Raw genomic sequence first — 20,292 nt, 5'->3', positions numbered from 1 at the left:
TTCAGTTGTTTCTAACATACTGATGTATGTATGCCATAAAGCCACTTTGAAGCATAGAGGTGGAGTTCCATGTTTTCTTGACTTTGGCACTAGAATGAGGTAGTATGGTTATCAACACACTCCAACCACCTTTTACCCCCCCCCCCCCCCCCACCAGGAAATACCTGGTAGTCATTTTGATAGGAGGCAGAGTGAATCCCAGGGCCATTCTGGAAGTTTTGGTAATGATAAAAACCGCCCAGTCTTTGGTCAACTGCTCTACCTAGCTGCCTGCTAATAATTATATCTTGCTAAAAATATCCACGTTTTCTAATGAATATCATGTTCTGTAACTGAATTTTCAATAGGCACTTTATTACTAAATTCTTTTTTTCTTTTGTAATATAGATCTGCTGTTGTTTTATGCTGAAAGAAACATAAAACTTTCTGTATATTCTAACCCTTCAGTACTCACTGTATGCAATGGAGGAGGGAAAGGAACTGGCCACCTTACCCCATTATCTCCTGGCCTAGGTACCTTATAAGTGGTGCCTTATTGGTATCACTTGTGAGGTTCAGACCTGTTTTCGGACAGTTGACTAACAACAACAGTACTTGCATAGAGGATATCTGTTAACCAGCATATTTCTTTTCATTGTTGTATTTTCCAGAAAGGATTTACAAACGTGAGGCTATAGGTACCTTCAAAAACAAGCTCACATAACATTCTTTAGTTTCAGTCTTGAAGTTGCTCTTATTACTTGCGTAGTTAAGGTTTTATTCTTCTGGGTGACAACTGTCAACCATGTGACTTTTATGTTACGGTTTCTGCAAAGTTTCAATAAGTATTCATTACCACTTCTTTTAAGTATGTACTATATCTTTAGAGAGAATCTGTTCTATTGAACTTCGAAGGATTGTAGATCTATGTTTATCAAATTCCTTCAGAGATTAGAAGGCATTCTCAAGTGTTACTGGGAATTCAAGCATTCACTACGCCAGCCCCACAAAGGAATGGATCCAGTGGCCTTTGTTACCAATTTGGTAGGTCTCGAGACACAGCGACTAGAAATGTTCAAAACGGACATGTGCCGACCATTTGAAGGATCCGTGTAAACTGCTTGTAAATAACTAGGTTTTGTAAAGCCACATCTGCAGAAAGCATTCAGAAATAAATACTTTACAAGGATAATCCAAGGAAAATAGCACAACAGGACACAAGTTATTCAGGTTTTATTGTATACAAAGACTTTCACAACAAAGCAAGGATTATAAACGTGTTTCCAGTGTTAATTTTGTAGGTAAATTTACACATAAATAATAATCTATTAATTATAAGTAAACTGTGCATACTCCGTAGTAACACATTTATATAAACATTCATACTGAAAAGAATGTTCAAATACATTCTCTACAGCAAGAATATAACTTTGGTGACAGCTGTCCCTCATGCAACTGAATACATTACGAAAAAGTACACGAGTACTGAAGGGTTAATCATAGTTCAATTGCAGTACCTACTTCTTTTAACCTTTCTTTCTGAGATGAAGTTCATAATGATAATAAGAAAAATAGAGGAATAAGAAAGACAGGAAAGACACAAGTAATGAAAGATAACCAGTGCCACAGCCACTTCCTCCACTACGAGTCTAATAGATTGTCTGCAATTGAATCTACTGAATAAAACCAGGAAGTTCATCATATACCTTTCAAGTCATACTCAGAAACTACAAACTACATTTTTTTTTATAAACATTATTTGTTTAAACATACATTTTAGGTATATACCAAATTACGAAAATAATCACTCCAAAAGTAATCAATTACATATAGAATCACTTTTTGATCTGCAACTTCATTACTCATCTATAAGTGCAACATTTTTTTTTTTTTTTTGCATCCTCTCCACAGATATCCAGCACCTACAAACAACAGCATATACGTCTACAATATAAAACTTGAGCCTGTGCTTTAAGCCACTTTTTTACAACTGCCAGAAGAGTGTCATCATGTGAAAGTAATATGTGAGTTTATGTGATAATTGATTCGTGCCAAAATGGCTAACAAGCAAGTACTGTGCAATATCATGAAGCTGCAGACATCTTCCTTCCACTCACCTTGTCAAACACAATGCAACTGAGAAGTTTCTTCAGTACTCCACATATTATTGGTAACAGTGTTTAAAAATATTATTTAGCAGATAGAAATCTTTCCAAGTCTGATTTTCCCTTCAAAAATTAATATGATGACACTTCAATGATTGTCACATAAGGAACAATGCTTTTGAGGAACAAGTATTTTGGGGAAATGAGAAAAGTGGCTTCACTCTGCAGGAATACATGTCCTTATCCTGATGTATCAAGAGAGTGTTGAGAGAGGAAAGAATTTAAGGTAACATGAACTGTATTACTTTTGGAATGATCCTAGTATATTTTAAATTGTAAAATTTTTAACAAATAGTCTGTAATACTCTACCTGCTTCTTGCATCAGGAACAAAAAATTAGTAGTTGATATTTCCATATCTTGTCTCAGTACTTCATAGACCTGATGTGCAATACCAATAGATTCAGTTCTGTCTACGCAGTTTTCAAAAATATGTACTATAGTTATCCAATCTCTTGTGCCCAATGCTGTCTGTAAAATAACTGCATTGCAATCTGTATTTAATTCCCTATTTTGCATGAACTTCATACCAGGAGACACAAACATTCTTTCAGATGGTTTCATAAATGGTGAAGGCACTTGAAAAAGCTCCTGTTGATTCTGTAAATGATTAATTTGTACAGCACTTGTTTTCAAGTTATGCTGCTTCTCAAACTTATTTCTCTTGAATCTTTTCACTTCGAATTTACAATTCACTGGATTTTTATTTTTCATGTCTAAAAATGCTGTCAAAATACCAGGATTTGATACACTTTGCTTTTGCACAAATGATGAGTGAGAACTTCTAATGTTTAAAACACTTCTCAAGTCGTTTTTAATGCTTATTTTATTTTCGTCTGATAATTGAGAGGAAATGTTGAAACTTGCCAGGTTGTCAACTACCCTGTTATTCATTGAATGTTCAAAATTTCTTTTCCTTTTTTCATTAAGAAGTTGACGCAAGTCTCTTGTATCTGAATTCCCTGTATTTATGTTGGAACTTTGCTGCAAGTCTGAAACCACAGTTATTCTTTCTTTAGCAGTTCTCTGTTTATTAGGAAATGAAACTTCTGAGGAAGTAGAATCAGTAGAATTTTGAGGAGATCTGTTTAATTGTATCTTTCTTCTGGGTTTATGAATACTGTCACATGAAATACCTTCTGAAATTTGAAATCTGCTGTGTTCTTTAGCAGTTCTCTGTTTATTAGGAAATGAAACTCCTGAGGCAGTGGAATCAGTAGAATTTTGAGGAGAAATTTTTAATTGTATCTTTCTCCTGGGTTCATGAATACTGTCACATGAAATACCTTCTGAAATTTGAAATCTGCTGTGTTCTATTTCTCTCTTTTGATTATTGACCTGTAAAGAAACATCGCTAGAAATACACTTGTTTTCATTTTCACCATTTGTTGGACAATTCTGCATTGGACAGTTGTTCTGCATGTCAGTTTGTTTCCAGTTTGGTTTTGCTATACTTTCGCAGGGACTTCCTTTGCACACTTGTATTAATTTGCTCTGATTAGTTGCGAATTCAAAAGTTTGATTATCTGCAATGGTTGGAGAAGACAGTTTGCGATTAAAAGTTTCAGCTTCAGTTTTTAGACCACAATGTTCGAGTTTTAAGGAAAACTCTTTTAGTGGGACAAAGCCAATTACTTTGAGAATAGACAAAGGGATATGTACAATCACATCATCATACAATTCTCTCATGAAATCCTTATCATAAGAATTAGATACAATATGTTCAATTAGTTTTTTCAGTAGATTTTCAGGAAAAGAATCACATCCCAATTTTGAAAGCATTTTAAATCCAACTAAACCATCCCTCAGAAGATCTTCTTGCAGCACAAGCAGTAGCAGATTATTCAAATTTGGTGACCATGAGGATTCGTTGATCTTAATATAATTAAATATTTGTTTCAATGCTTGACTTTTAGCCATTCCGGTGATAGTAGCAAATTGCATCAAAAATCCCCATAATTCATGTCCAGCCTGTTTGTATGCAGTCCTTATTAGCACATCAAAGGACGATTCTAAAAAATGTTGGAAATTGTTTTGTTTTGAAAATAATATTGTTTCGACTTTATCATTATTCAATGTCTGAATGTCTGGGACCTAAAAATAAAATAGAAGAATAGAATCAAATTACAAACTTATGCTAACAAGCAAAACAAATATCATCTAATTACCTAGTTATACAGACTTCAGCAAAGAATTCTCTAACAAGCCTTATGTCATTTTCATAGAATAAGTACTTACGAACTTTCTCAATATAATAAAAGTCCTGAAATCTGAACTGCTCAGGGACTGGGTCAAACCAGATTTTCGGATTTAAGACAATACTTCTAAAAACATGTTCAAAGCTTAACATGCACACGCAAACACACAAAAGCCCTTTAATTTTGAAAAAGTTCGCGGGTTTCGAAAAGTCCAGGTATTAGATTGGTTTTGAATTCTGGTAACTGGATTTCCGGACTTTTACAATACTGATACGTAATTTACTCTTAAAATATTTAAGAATCTAGCAAAAATCTTACTTGGTCTTTTGCTTTAAAATAGTGAAATAAAAAATTTCTTAAGCATTCATTTCAAACAACAGAATTCTGTTCACGAGTCAATCTAAACGAAAGAGTTTGCAAAATGATCACATTTTCAGTGTTTTATTACTTTGTTTTCTGGGAATGTAAACTAACAGAGAAAAGAGTACTATGTACAATGTCTCTTGAATTCCTGAAGCTAGTTAATATCATTTTGGAAACTTCCACAATGTTTATGTTGGATGCAGTATTGCATAATTATTAAAATTACTGTACACTTTTAGAAACAAAAAATTACCAATACTAATGGCTACAGGTATAGACTTAAAGTACAGTTAACAAGTAAAATTGATCCATTTCCTTTAAGATGTGTTTGTGTGTTAAAAACTAGCTATATACAACTGTATATACGATAATTGGAGACCAGGGATCAAACCCAGAATACAGTTATCATTATGTACATTAGTTAACGAATTTTTCTCCATCATCGTATGTATATGAGTTAACAGAAATAAAATTTCGAGCTACTCTACTATGAGGTTCACACTACTATGTACCCTGTTCGTGTAATACTGGAACCGGACCATCATCAGAAGATTGACACACCATGCAGATGATACGAGTTTGTCTCTCGACATAATTGCTCAGTCATTTGCATCATCTCAACGGCATACAGAAGATCATGGGTTTGGTCGCTGTGGCTGGCAAATATTTTTGTCTTAACATAAAATAATTTTGGGCAACTGTGACGAATGTTTTAGTTGACTTTTTTTTTCTTTATATGAAATAAATGATTTCCCACGTCCCGTGGGATTGTATTTGATTTGACTTGACCCCGGAAAAAAGAACAGTATAAAAATATATATATCAGAAGATCCATTTTGTCTTCCTAATGGAAAAAAAAAAAAGTTGATCATAATTAGGGCTAGAATTTTCATGATTTAGCATATTTTTTGTATCAGGTCAGTGAGTTGCTGAAGTACACAGAAATTCACTTTATGACAAAAATTATTTAATTAAGGTATTTTGTTAGAGCATAATTGTGCATATTTGGAAATTTATCTGACGAGTATATTTTAATGATACATTGGTCATATTCAGCATATTTCCTGTGGGACAAAATTCCGGCACATCCGGTGACGCTGATATAACCTCTGCAGTTGCGAGCATCGTTAAATAAAACATAACATTTTTTCAGCATATTTTTTATCTTTAGAAGCTTTTTATGCACTTGTCTATATCCAATGTTGGTTTCCTACATTCCTTGAATTTCTTAGAAATATGTTTTCATTTTCCTTTCGTAAAATTTTCATATTTCCTTTCTCCCCTATTCTGTGGAGTGTGTAAAATGGACTTGACCCTAAATGGTCACGAGTCACGACAAATATTTGTCTATTGTTTTCACGCAGGTAGAGAAAGAGTGGCTAGGGATCTCAATTGAAGTAACTGGATGTTGAAGTAGGGAAAACCATTTTTTTTACTGTTGCCAAATTTTAGAAAGAGAAGGGTGTGAGAGAGAGAGAGACAGCGAGAGAATTAGAGTCAAGTGATATCGTTCACTTTAAATTTGCTCTCACTTTATCAGTAGAAGTAGAAAAAACTTTTCTATGAACAAAGCTTTGTTAGCTAATTTTCATTTCAAAATTTGCACAAGGTATTCATTGTATATATCAACTCAAGTCTCATAATATACATACTACAATGAAAGTTCATGAAAATAAGTTAGCATTTTCTGTTTTGAATAAAATTTATATGCCTTGAAATCCATTAAGTTTCACTTTTCTTCTCTTTTGCTTGTCATTCTGGGTATAGTTTATACCTCCAAAGTAGACTATATTAGTTATTTGTGCAACAAGTGGATAATCTTTATGATTATGGCATGAGTGAATGTTTGTCACACGAATGATTGTGAGTGCAACAATTTTCACGAGTGTCATAATAAGATTATCCACGAGTTGGATACAACACTTTATGGTATCTTAGCATTATAAATTGTAGGAAAAAATTCAATTTGGGATCTATAACTGGCAATGAGTAAAGGGTAATGGATGACCTTGCAGATTATATTACGAATGTCTCTTTATTTTGTTAATGTAGTTTCTCTGAACCACAGAACTGTTTTATGTGATATTATAAAAGTGATGCAAATTTTTTAAAGATAGGAAATAAATGATACGTTACCTTCTGTCCTCCATTTCATTTCTTGTTACATCACGTGTAGAAACAATAACTAAGATAGCAAGTGTTCCGAAATTACGTCATCGCTTTTACGGCACGCATGCCATAATAAGGCAATTACGCACGATTTTTAATGCAGTAATGACTCATTTATAATGCTAGGATGGCATAAAAGATATTTAAATTTGTTATAACATATTTTTTATATTTCAGAACATATTTCTGGAATTTTTAGATCATAAATTGATATTTTATACTGCACATTTTGGCGATTTAACAGCATAAAAATCCTAGCCCTAATCATAATAAATAATAATAATAATAATAATAATAATAATAATAATAATAATACTTCGTCCACGAGTCTACTAATAACAAAATCGCGAAATTACTCAAACTAATGACTGAAAGTTGTTCAGTAAGTGAACACGGTAAGATAATCGTGATAGTTCTGGTAGTTCCGTGGCATTGTGGTTGTTTGCTAAGAACAAGGCTCCATGTTCTGATCATAATTAAGTCATATTTACTACAGTCATTTCAATAAGAGTTATTTACAGATACAGAAATAAAATTTGGAGCTCCCTTATTGTATAAGTTTCACTTACAACACATTCTGCATGCCCAGTTCTCCAAACCAGTAGTCCACACGGCATCATTTTGTCAGCAATTTTTCTTTGATTCTTGTCGCAATTCGAAAGGAATTTGAAATGATGCGATGAAAAGTGATCTAATATTAAGAGTAGATGGGTATTTATAAACATTACAGAAAAATAGAACGACAGTAAAAATTATATTGTACATACTACAATGCTTTATATATATGCTTTACTACAGTTTTTATGGTCAAATAGCACTTATTGCTAAAATATGATAAATTAATGGGTTGATGCAAAAGTTTGTAGCATTTTTTCACTGTGACAAAAATTTTTGAGATGAATAGAACACAGAAATTAATCAGAAATATAATCTCCTACATTATCTATGATTATCTGCCAAACCCGGGGGTATTTTTTTGATTGTGTCTGAATAAATCTGCTAGTTTGGAGTTAAAGAAGATGTCAAGCCAAGTTGCTAGTTGGATAGAGAAAGGAAAAGATGGAAATCTGAGGGTGCAAGATCGAGAGAACATAGAATCATCTCCAACCAAGCTCCTGGATAGCTGGTTTCGTCATGTTAGGCAGAGTGAGGATATGTATTATCATATTGCAACAGCACTTGATGTAGTCTTCCTGGTAGTTTCTCTCCAATTGCGGCCCCGCAAAGCAATAAATGACAGTAGTTATGGTCACATTCCAGGGAAGAAATTCGTAGTACACAATGCCTTCTTTATCCCATGAGACGCATTACATCATCATATGTGGATGGACATGAACATTTATACAGTATGTTGTCTGTTGAATGACACAACTATTTTCTTGCAATGCTGGCATTCTCCCCATACACAGCACAAATGTTTCGAGCCAGTCACCTCTGCTGCCTGTGCTCCCCTACTAAACTCAAACAGAAGTATATGTCGAAAGTGTTCTTTTTTGTTTTCACTTGAACTCCATTTTCTTTAGCTCAAAAATAGCACAAACTTCCTTCAAATCCGCAAAATTCAAGGCATGTTTACAAGTAATATACTCCAAATAACAAATGACAAATGATAAACAATCTCCTAAGAACGCAGTGTTGTGATGCCTAGAGAGCGGAATTTAGGCAAAAACATATTTTTTTCCTTGATACATACAGGCTTGAGATTTAATATTTACATTTTTCTTGGGAATATAGGTATAAATAAAGGGGTTTTATAGTGCCTAAAAATGCCTATTTCGACATTAATACCTATTTTTAGTTTTTTTTTTTTAAGTTTTGCATCATTTTTCGTAACTGTTTATAGTTTCCTTAACATCCTGTACCGTTTACATTCCAAGACGCATGACAACTCTTTCCTAGCAGTGAACAACACAATAGAGAAGTACCTCCAGGCCACTCCTCCTCAGTCTTACAATCTTTCAGTCCTAAAATTCCAACTTTCAGTCGGCCTGGGTAGCATAGTCGGTATAGTGTTGCTGGCCTTCTGTGCTCGAGGTTGCGAGTTCGATTCCGGCTCAGGTCAATGGCATTTAAGTGTGCTTAAATGTGACAGGCTCATGTCAGGAGATTTGCTGGCATGTAAAAGAACTCCTGCAGGACAAATTATTATTATTATTATTATTATTATTATATCTTCTTCTGTCTGTCACCAATTTAACACAAACTCGCTGGGTTGTACCTGAATAAACATTTTCTTACATTCCAAGACAGTTAACAATCCCTTCCTTTTTCTCACCATTTGTAAGTACAGCAGTGAGCAACACAATAGCCACTGATCACCTACTGTGAAACAAACTATGGAAATGTGATTGGTGAATGAAAAACACTAACTTAAAGACATAATGTCTTCATTTTGTGTAAGCACGTGTACCCTTGTAAAATGTGAAATGTGTGGAAATTTCTTTTAATCCAAGTATTTTGCATTAAATAAATGTTGAATCTTATATTAGTAACATTCTTTAACAAACAAAAAAGCCTATTTTTTATTTTATAGAGCCTAAATAAAGGAGTTTAAGAGCCTATGTTAGGCACCTAAAATTCCACTTTTTATGACATAAAATTCCGCTCTCTAGTGATGACAAACAAAAATGCTACGAACTTATGCATCAATCTAATATGCATTTATATGAACAATAGAAGCAATGACATCGTGTTCAGAAAAGCTAGAAATGTGTTCTTCAGCAGCAGTGGTGAACAAAATTCATTTGCTCATATATTGAGAACTATTTGTTATTTTGAGTTGCTATTTGTAGTGCCGTCTACAGCATATGAAAAAAATATATATATTTTTTGTTCAGTGCCCCTTTAAATTCGTAAAAATAGATCAGAATAAAAACATGACATGTCACAGAAATCAGAGCCCTAGTAATAACTTTCATGATGTTATGAAAACCAAAAGATTTACAACATAGGTAAATTTCCTTGATAAATGAGGCAATGGTAGCTGGTAAATCTGCTAGTATCTATTTCTTGTTCTTTTTTTTAAACGTGTTACATATTCCCCCTTTCTCCAAACTCTTGACAGAGGTCTATCTGTTGCAAACCCCATGAAAAGTTTCTGTCTAGTCAAGCTAGTATCAGACATGGAAATTTCCAATAAAAACTTCTCGACTAACTGAAATATAACAATATGTATTGTTCTGTAGAAAGTTGGAGACTTTACAGAGCCAGTATGTTCTGAAGATGGCTTGCACTATGTTATTCACTAGGCTGCAGATTTATCATTGTTAGATGGCACCAGATACATAAGTGGCTGGCAGGATAACTACATTATATAAACTATCAGATTTTCCCATGTAATTAAAAACGTATTGCTCTAATTTAGAGGTTATTATAATCATTTGCACCTGTTAAAAATAAATATAAAGTAATTACATAATTAAAATAGGACATTTGATCCAGGGAACATTCGTGTTTAATAGAAGGATAAATCGTTTAATATGTTACTTAATTTAAATTGGATCCAAATAATTAAAATGCGATCATTTTGGTCCAGAGACACTCATTTGGTGCAATGCCAATTCCTTTAACATGTTTCTTAATTTTTATTACATGCAACCATAGTTTAATGAAGATTGATATCATTTAGACTTAATGTGCACATTTTATTTTACTTGTTATATGTTTCCATTGAATTATGCTAATAACTTAATTTTAACCCTTGTTTTCTACGTATTCAGTAAATGGCGCTTGGCCCAGTATGGTTCTGAACCCTTCAAATAACTTGAATTATAATAATAAATAATAATACATTACATATTATATTATATTATATCAGAAGTTACTGTAATAACAGTATGTCCATCTAGAGAAACTACACTTTCCAATGGTGAAATAATAATTAATTATACAAATCGGTTAATTTAGCTTCCGATATTACTTCATACAAACACAGAAACATTCTTTGTAGGCTATCTTTCATAGTTTTCGATTGTTGCTGTCCAAGGCCCCTTATAGACGAAGTCATTTGTTTTTTAATTCATTACACGGCCTTAGATGGCAGTTATTTTAATTTTAAAACTCATTTATCTCATTAAATATCAGTCCTGTCAAAATTTTTCAAGGAATAAAACTTATCGCAAATTATTTTTAAAGAAACTTCTGTTATGTAACATTTTTCACAAAAATCAATAATAAGCGAGATATTTCGATTTAATTCAGGCCCCCTCATAACCCCCCTTTTAAATAATGTATTTTGAATGCCATATAGCCTAAAATCTAAGTTACAACGAACTTAATTCATATTCCAATTTTCATTGAAATCCGTTCAGCCATTATCGCGTGAAAAGGTAACAAACATACAGACAGACAGACAGACAGACAGACAGACAGACAGACATACAAACAAAAATTTCAAAAATGCGATTTTCGGTTTCAGGGTGGTTAATTATATATGGTAGGACCAATTATTTTTGGAAAATCGAAAATTACCAGAAAAATTTCGGCTACAGATTTATTATTAGTATAGATTTACCTTTCTTACTTTAATTATAGTTGCAGCTGGGAAGGTGGGACCTAATCCAAACAATGAGATGCACAGTAGCAAGAATCTACATCCCTGTGATGAATAATTTCTTGAGCTTTCCTCTTGACACAGTTGCTCAGCATGTACATGCCATTTGAAAACAGCTGACCTCTGAGTTTATAGTACTTTGTAAGTCACTAACATATTATTATTTTGAGCAATGGAAGGAGAGTATAGTAATCATGTTATGATGGTTGGTGGTAAGTAAATGACTTCATACTCAGAGCAGGAAAACTGTATATAATGTATACTATATACTATTTAAAACATAAGCACAGTAATGATACTAACTCGATTAATTAAAATGTATCTCAGTGACACATACAGCAGAGTCTGTATAGGCCAATTTCTGTCTGAGCTTTTCCAATTCACTACGGGCTAAAGCGAGCAGATGCACTATCACCTTTATTTTTCAACTTTGCTCTAGAATATGCAATTTAGGGTTTGGAATTTAATGGGTTACATCAGCTGCTTGTCTCTGAGGATGACGTGAATAAGTTAGGAGAAAATCCAAGAAAACTATTAAGGAAAACATGGGAATTTTACTTGAAGCAAGTAAAGACATAGATTTGGAAGTAAATCCTGAAAAGACGAAGTGCTATATGATTGTCTCGGGACCAGAACATAGTACGAAATGGAAATATAAAAATTGGAAATTTATCCTTTGAAGAAGTGGAAAAATTCAAATATCTTGAAGCAACAGTAACAAATATACTGTATATGACACACTTGGGAGGAAATTAAATGCAGAATAAATATGGGAAATGCCTGTTATTATTCAGCTGAAAAGCTTTTGTCATCCATTCTGCTCTCAAAAAAGCTGAAAGTTATACACTAAGGAAAATTACATATAAAAACCAATCTTTGTCTCGAAAAGGAAACAAAAACGAGCAAAATTGTATAAAATAATCATATGCACGAAATCAGATGTAGGCTTATAGGCGTCACTATAGAGTTCAGTATTGAATCTTATCAGCTATTCTTCGCCCTCAGAGCTCTGGATTCCAATGTTCTTAAAAGAAAGCACGACTGCTCTAAGGGATGATGTCACAGACCACTGTTTCCGTCGATCACTGGCTTAAAGTATTTATTTCTATATTTGTATGTTTATAGCAGTTTTGGAGTCTCATTTCTATATGCTAACGCTTCTGCAGATGGTTGTATTATGAATTACATGTTATCGTAAGTACATTAAATTGATTACAAACCAAAATATTTTGTTACATTGATTTATCACAGTTGTACAGTTTTGTTTTCGTACAAATGTACTGTAATGTGCTGTTCCCATACTACCTCAGAAGAATGGATAGTGTTCTGTCAGTGCATAGGCGCAGTACCGCCACTGTTCAGTTGAAACTTCTCTCCATGCTGTGCTCAGTATGCAGAGTTTGCCGAGCAAACAACATGGTGACTCCGTGGTATAATGTCACAGAGCATGGAATATGCCAGCCACTGATCTAGAATAACATTATAGGTCAATTTGTGAAGTCAATGTTATATACTGTTCATTCACTGATGTTTTAGCCATTAGGAAGGGGATAATATTTGTACAGATCACAACCAGTGAAGCATATTGGTATACGACAGTTTCAAGAAACCAGGTGCTGTTGCAACACTTTATTTGAAGAGGCTATTCAGTGTTCTATTCTTCGCATGAGTTGAAACTAAGTTTTGTGCTGGGATTACTTGAAGTGTAAAATAGTTATCATTTGTGTCAGTAAATATAGCAAAATATTCCAAGTCAAAAAGTGTGCCCAAAACAAATGAACAGACCTACACAGAATGATTAATTTAGTCGTCACCTAATTTGAAGGAAAGTTTGTGAAATCTTCTCGACTGTAGATAAAATTTTTACCGCTGTTCGCAACAAAGCAGTAAGTACTTACGAGTTCACATACTACAGAACCACTGAACCACATTGATCCTGTTGCAGCTATGGTTTTTGCAAGTAAATCATGACATTGTCCTCCTCCCTCCTTAAAATATTTATTGTTGTTGTTTAGTCAACTGTCTGAACCTCACATGTAACACCAAGAAGGCACCACTTATGAGGCAACTAGGCCAGGAGATAATGGAGTAGAATGGCCTTTTGGCTTGTGTGAACACAGTACACACCTTTTCAGCTGCAGCAGAAAAACTTTGCAGCAAAAATAGAAACATTGACTAGCTTTGGTAATAGATAAACTATTTGGGAGTCTGTTTGAACTTACAAGTACTGGTCATTTTTTTGTTTGTAGAAGTGTAAGGTATATTGTAGCTCAAAACAAGTGATATTAAACCTATCTTTACAACATAAAGTTATGTTATGAATACGAAGTATTTGGCAGTTTGTTTGAACTTACAAGTATTGGTCATTTTTTGTTTCTTGAAGTGTAAGGTACTATATACTGGAGCTCAAAATGTAACATATTAAACGTATCTTTACAATCAAAGAATATAGAAATATTGATATTTCTATAAAAGTGCGATTTAATTAGTCCTTGCCTTAGTCAGAATAATTATCATATCTGGTATATCCAGAACTTCAATATTTCGTAATAAAATTAAAGAAATTTTCTTACCTCATGTTTATAGGTGCACCTCGATCTAGAACACAATTGATTTTTGAGGTACTGAAAGCAGTAAGATTTAAAAAATTGTGGAATATACTGTCCAGATTTCCTGTCTTTGTTGACAACATTCTGTAAATTAAATATAACCATTGAATTTAAAATAGAATATGATTTAATTTTACTTATGGTACACTATGAATATCTCTATTACATAAAACATTTTCAATTTCACTGTAGAGGACATTACATATCAATGCTTCAATTTTTTTATAATTCATATTTTCATAAGACACACTATATCTGCACTTTCATTACTTGTACAAAATTGAAAAAAATACTTAATGACAATAATAAGTAGGGAAACGTCTTGAACATGAAGATGCAAATGTAATATCCCTTAATATTGTTCAAGGACTTCTTAATTTATAAGAAGTAAGTCAATCTAATAATTTTGTAACATTTTTAATAGTTTCATAATTATTCTCAATTAACAATGTACATAAACGAATATTATCTATTGGATATTGTATGGGTATCTGTCTGTTTTTAAAATAGGCTATATAAATAAATATCATTAGTCTTATATTACAAAAGATAGAATGAATGGTGCAGCAATGACTAAGAGATGGTAAAGAAAAATATCTGACCACTTACCTTATTATTTGATGCAAAATGCATTTTTGGCTTATTTTCTGGTCGGTCCCTTTTTGTATTACTATCCTGAGTATATTCTAAGTTCAATTCTTCAATATCTTGGACACAGACATTCCAATTAACATCTTCAGATATAGAGTTTTTACCACCCTCGATTATGAACCCCTCTTTCTCAGCATCATGGTTATTTTCTACAAAGTGCAACTTCAAGATGCTATCCATATCAATATCATGGTCCTCCAAATCATTTCCCAATGTCTCCATTTCGTTTACTCTCTTCTGTAATCCATTCTCTTCTCTAGATATTCTTGCAGTTGCCACAACTTTAGAATTTCTGTCTTCTTTTGTATTACTGATAGCCTGTTTTGGCACTGGTAGAACAGTTGATAGTCTGCATGGTGCTGAATTAGAATAATCTTGCCAATTTGGAAGTTCACTACAAAGGAAAAAGAAAAAAAATGTCTTTGAACATATATGTTTTGAGAATCTAATGTTTCAGAAGATTAGCTTGCACAGTTTGTTTAATGAACTGAATATGCACATATGACATGAAACATGAATAATTTTATTCTGTGTTTTTGTTCACCTGCAAATTATGGAATTCCGCATATGAATTCCTTCTCAAACAAATGAAAATTTGTGTAATAAATATTCAATTACAGGACTTGGATACACTTTTGTTATAAAAACATTTATAATTTACTGTATTTATTTTTTGTTCTGTTCTACATCTTACAATAATTCTGGATACAACTTTGAATAAAAATCAGGAAGGCAGTCCTGTCATTATATACTTTGCCAAGTATTAGATATAATTGAAGCGTCGGCTGGAACAACGTTGTAAGTTACAAAATTTTCATTCTGCGTGTTTCCATGTAATAATGTTGTATGTCATGTTACCTTGCTATACTCTTTGGCTTGCAACTGTCCATCAATGCAGTACGTAAAATTTGTCCACTCAAAAGTTTGCTACCCCATAAGAACAACGTTGTACATGTACACATTTTTGCAGCTTCTGTAAATGTTACCAACTTATAACGTTGTTCCAGCCGACGCTTCAATTATCATTATACTTTTCTCGTTTAAAGAAAAGGTACCTTACATTAAAAAAAACTGTTCTTTATCTACATAGCTCCAATCACTGTAGTGTCGTAATTAACATGTCTGCCTTATGTTTGGAAAATCTGGGGTTTGATCTCAAGAGTCAGCTATACTCGCTCGGGGGTTTTTTCTTGTGGTTTTCCAAGTCTCTCTAGGCAAATATTGAGATGCCAATACATTGACTGTTGTTTGGTTTCTGGGGTAAAGTGTGCAACCCACGTTTCATCGCCTGTGATGATCTGGTCCAGAAACTCATTGCCACCATTGTGGTACCACTCCAAAAATGTTAATACTGATCCCATGTTTTGTGTTTGGGTGTCAGCTGTTTCGACACCACCTGGCACACACTTTCTTAAACAACAGGTGCTTTGTGACAATTTCGTGCAATAAAGAGTGGGAAATCTGCGAAAAATGGCTGCTGGGTTCTGTAATCATGAAACAATGGTTCTCCACAATGCACTGTTGCACTTGCTCCACAGGATTGTCCATGGCGAGGGATGGCCACCCACTGCACTCCACATCATGCACATTCTGCCGACCTCCTGAAAATTGCCTGCACCAGCAACTCAACATCTGCTTTCTCATAATGTCTGGCCCATACACTTGACACAGTTGACGATGGATTTCAATCAGTGTCATGTTCTGTGCATTGAAAAACTTTATCACAGAACGAACCTCGCAAGAGATTTTGCTGGATAATTGAATAAGTATAGGTATATACAAAAAAAAAAAAGTATGTATTTCATGGTGCCAAATGTTAAAACTGCAAGTGAAGCTTATTTCTCTATCACTTGCTTATAACTGAATACACATAAAAACGGTGTGGATTTTCTTTATTAAAACACAACACAAATAATACACCAATTTTAGATTCGAATATTCACTAAAAACGAAAGTTCGTGCGAAGTTCCTAATGTGGCAACACTGATGAGCCGAACATAACTAAATAAACATAAAAACTGTGTGAAATTTCTTAAAACACAACACAAATAATACACTAATTTTAAGTTCAAATATTTACTGGAAACGAAAGTTCGTGCGAAGATTTTAATGTGACTGACAGTCTGAGCATAACTAAATAAACATAAAAACAGTGTGTGTTTTCTTTAATGAACTCAACGCACAACACAAATAATACATTAATTTTAGGCTCGAATATTCATTGAAAATGAAAGTTCGGGCGAATTTCCTAATGTGGCAACATTGATAGCCCAGGCTGTGGCAGATTTAAACTTTTGTTTTTAGTCCAGCCAAAAGTGTCATTGTTTTGGTATTGCCAGTTATTTTGGGTGCGGTTACGAGGGATTTTACTGTACATGAAAGAGTGAAATTACCAATAGTGCATACAGAGTTGCTTAGTAAGTGCCTGGATTCGTCTACAGTTGGAAGTATCATTAAACGATTGTAAAAGGAAACAAAACTCTTCAAAAACGTCAAGTGAAAGTTCTACTAGAAGTAATAAAGTGCTTGTTACAAAAAATTCTAATCCTGTAAACAAAACAACTGATAAACGAAGGAATGTTACACAAGAGCCCCAGGGAATTCAAGAGGATAAATAAAATTTCGATGACTCTAGTTCAAGTAGTCTCTAATTGATGTTGTAAAGCATAAGAAATTCAAATGACCTACAGTTGTTGATAATAATAAAGGTGAAAACAAAGTCAAAATACGAGGTGTACCTACAGAGTTTCACTGCATGTGTGCAGACTAGTCATGAAACCAAAAGTGAACAAATTCTTGGCTTCTTAAACACAATTTACCCAAAGTTACTCGTGAAAAATTGACATCTAAACATCCTGATTTATATTCTTCCTATAAAGTTTATATTTACGAAGAACATTAAGAAAGTGCTGTAAGCCTAATTTTTGGCCAATGAATGCCTGTCAGGCAATTCTTCCATCCTTGCCAAACATTCAAGAGCAATGGTTAGAATAAGGTGCTGGTAATAGTAACAATACGTATAACATTTTGTGTCCTACTTATCTTGGGGGAAAAGTTACTTGAGGGAGGAAGTAATGCAGTAAATATGGTAACATTATTAGTTGAATCATTAAAAGTGTTATAATTTAAACAGATTATGTACCTATGACAGACGAGTCCTGTTTCGACACCGGTGTGGTGTCATCTTCAGTGTCCTTCAAACTACTACTGATCTTGATTTTCGGCATTTGCATTCGTCAGTTGTAGGGTTGGGGGTGTGTTGCTCTTATGGTGGGGGGATGGTTGCTTGTATGTCATGAATTATGATGTCAAATAATGTATGGGTATTGAACTATAATTGTGTATTAAATATATGTTGTGGGTGTGTTACTGTGTGCTTGTATATTTCGTATTATTCTAATATGTTTAACTGTGAACTTTCTGGTGTGATGTTTAGTATTTCCATATCTGTTTCTATGTTATTGTAGTCGTGATTGTCGTTGGTAATATGTTCTGCGTAATTTGATGTGATGTAGGGTTTAGTTATAGCTTTAATGTGTTCATTACATCTTGTTTGAAAGAATCTTCCTGTCTGTCCTACGTAAAAATCTGAGCAGCTATTGAATTTTATTTATTTATATGTTTGATGTGCTTATTTTGATATTTCTGTGTTGTTTTATTTGTTTTATATGCTATCTTGTATTTTAGTTTTCCGAATGATGTTGCGATTTTGTATGTATTGATGTTGTGATATGTTAATGTTATGTATTTATTCTCACGTGGTGTTTGTGTTGGTTCTGTTTTTGTTTTGCTTTTTTTTTTTTTTTTTTTTTTTTTTTTTTTTTTTTTTTTTTTTTTTTATCGAGGTTAGGCTGTATCAGATAATCAGCTGCAAGTTTTATGCATGAATACGTCACTAACAGAACTGCTGTTAACTACATCTCTTCTTCCCAGGTGTTCTGAATTGGAATTTAATAACTGATCATTATTCAAGTTGGAGAAGTATGTAAATTGCCATATGGCATAGATGCAGAGAGTCAATTTCTTTCTTTCTTTCATTTTTCTCTACTAACACATCATAATATTTTTTATCCACATTATTATTATTATTACGTTGATCTTTCTTTTGCCAAAGACAAGTAGATACACGATATGTTTTAATAAATGATACTACAAATTCACGCTCCATATTCATTGTAGCAGAATGACGTGTCCATTTACACGAGACTGCAATCGAGACTTGACGGCTTCACCATCACGCATCACACTGCACTTCAAGCCACTTCAGTCCTTTATTTCTTCCGTTTACACGATCATTTGATGTAAAGCTTGGCATGAATGAGGCTTCAACTGAAATGAAAAATGACCGTCTAAATCGGTCTTTACAACCGAAAAAGCTGTTGATTGTTGAGCTATGTTTCTCTTACTACTGTATACTGCACTGTAAGCATGGTTGGTGGACGTGATGTCACCTCGAGAATGGCAATTGATATCAAAGTCAGATTTTCTTCAGAGACCTTGTATTCGTATGTTCTTTTAATTAAACCCCCATTGATTTTTATTGAAGAGGACTTTTAATGTTAATAAATAAGTAGTAAAACAGAATACGCTAGCAGATTTACTATCTGAAATTAGAACAGAGATTTTTAAGTTATTCAAACATTAATTTTCATCAGATTTTGAAGATTTACTACTGTCCATTCAACTATACCACATCAAAATCGAAATTAATTTAAACGTCATAACAGACATATTCATAACAACCTCAGATTGAACCTCGATTCTTTCAAAACAAAAATGCTAATTTAAATTCTCTTGCACATGCTGCATGCAATCGATCTAAAAATTTGAAGCTAATAATTCTATGCAATGATAAACTGCGCAAGTTATTACTCATACATAATGGTCTTCTTTTCAGAAGAAATCATTAATGTTTGATTCAATAAATTATGGCCTTAATGACAAATATCCCACGAGACAAGCATTTGTTACCAATAAACATGTGAACTCAAATATTATTTTTTAATGATTTGTTAAATAAACAACTTTAACTTTTCTATGTTAATACTAAAAATACAATATAACCCTGTTAATACACTCATCAAAGACTGTGGCATTCAACGTAATGGTGAGACAGTACTATAGACAGAAAATGATTTACGAAATGGGGGACCACTTTATAGAAAACATATTTTGTATTAGTTGGCCTACAGTGCAAAATGCAAATAAGAGCTCATTTCTCAAAATCTTTGTTGTTTGTTTGTACTACTATTATGGATAATATTTTCTATATGGTTCAAGATAACTTCACTTAATACACTGCTAGGAGTAACACTGATGTATTTTCGAATCACATTTACTGCTCCAAGGTCTTCATTTGGCGTGGGACACTTTCCTCTGCAGATGTAATTTCCTCATCACTGTCTTCATCTTGGACGTAGTGGCAGCATAATCCACAATCATGTTGTCAACACCGCAGATTTCTGAGGTCACTAAACCATTGTCAACTAACACAAAATCCTCATGTTAACTTCCCCCAACTTCTCCTGTACAGGAGCTCAATTCTCGTCATCATCCATTATGAAAGAAGCATTCATTTTACAGGTTGTTATGCCATTTTGCAGTATC

The 20,292-nt window shown here is 33.4% G+C and overlaps 1 protein-coding gene across 6 annotated transcripts in view; it reads right to left on the bottom strand.

Annotated features, from left to right (window-relative positions):
* Positions 1-20,292, bottom strand: part of LOC138703465 (uncharacterized) — a 59,797-nt gene that overhangs the window by 20,940 nt on the left and 18,565 nt on the right. For all 6 annotated transcript variants that reach the window (XM_069831378.1, XM_069831354.1, XM_069831346.1 and 3 more), the window contains 3 exons: positions 14,644-15,079; positions 13,999-14,118; positions 2,455-4,237 (listed from right to left, as the gene is read on the bottom strand). In XM_069831378.1, the coding sequence (XP_069687479.1) occupies positions 2,455-4,237; positions 13,999-14,118; positions 14,644-15,079 (2,339 nt within the window). The remainder of the gene's footprint in view (positions 1-2,454; positions 4,238-13,998; positions 14,119-14,643; positions 15,080-20,292) is intronic.

Source organism: Periplaneta americana, chromosome 1 (genome assembly GCF_040183065.1).
Source record: "Periplaneta americana isolate PAMFEO1 chromosome 1, P.americana_PAMFEO1_priV1, whole genome shotgun sequence".
Classification (NCBI taxonomy): domain Eukaryota; kingdom Metazoa; phylum Arthropoda; class Insecta; order Blattodea; family Blattidae; genus Periplaneta; species Periplaneta americana.
This window is presented reverse-complemented; position numbering and strand designations above follow the sequence as displayed.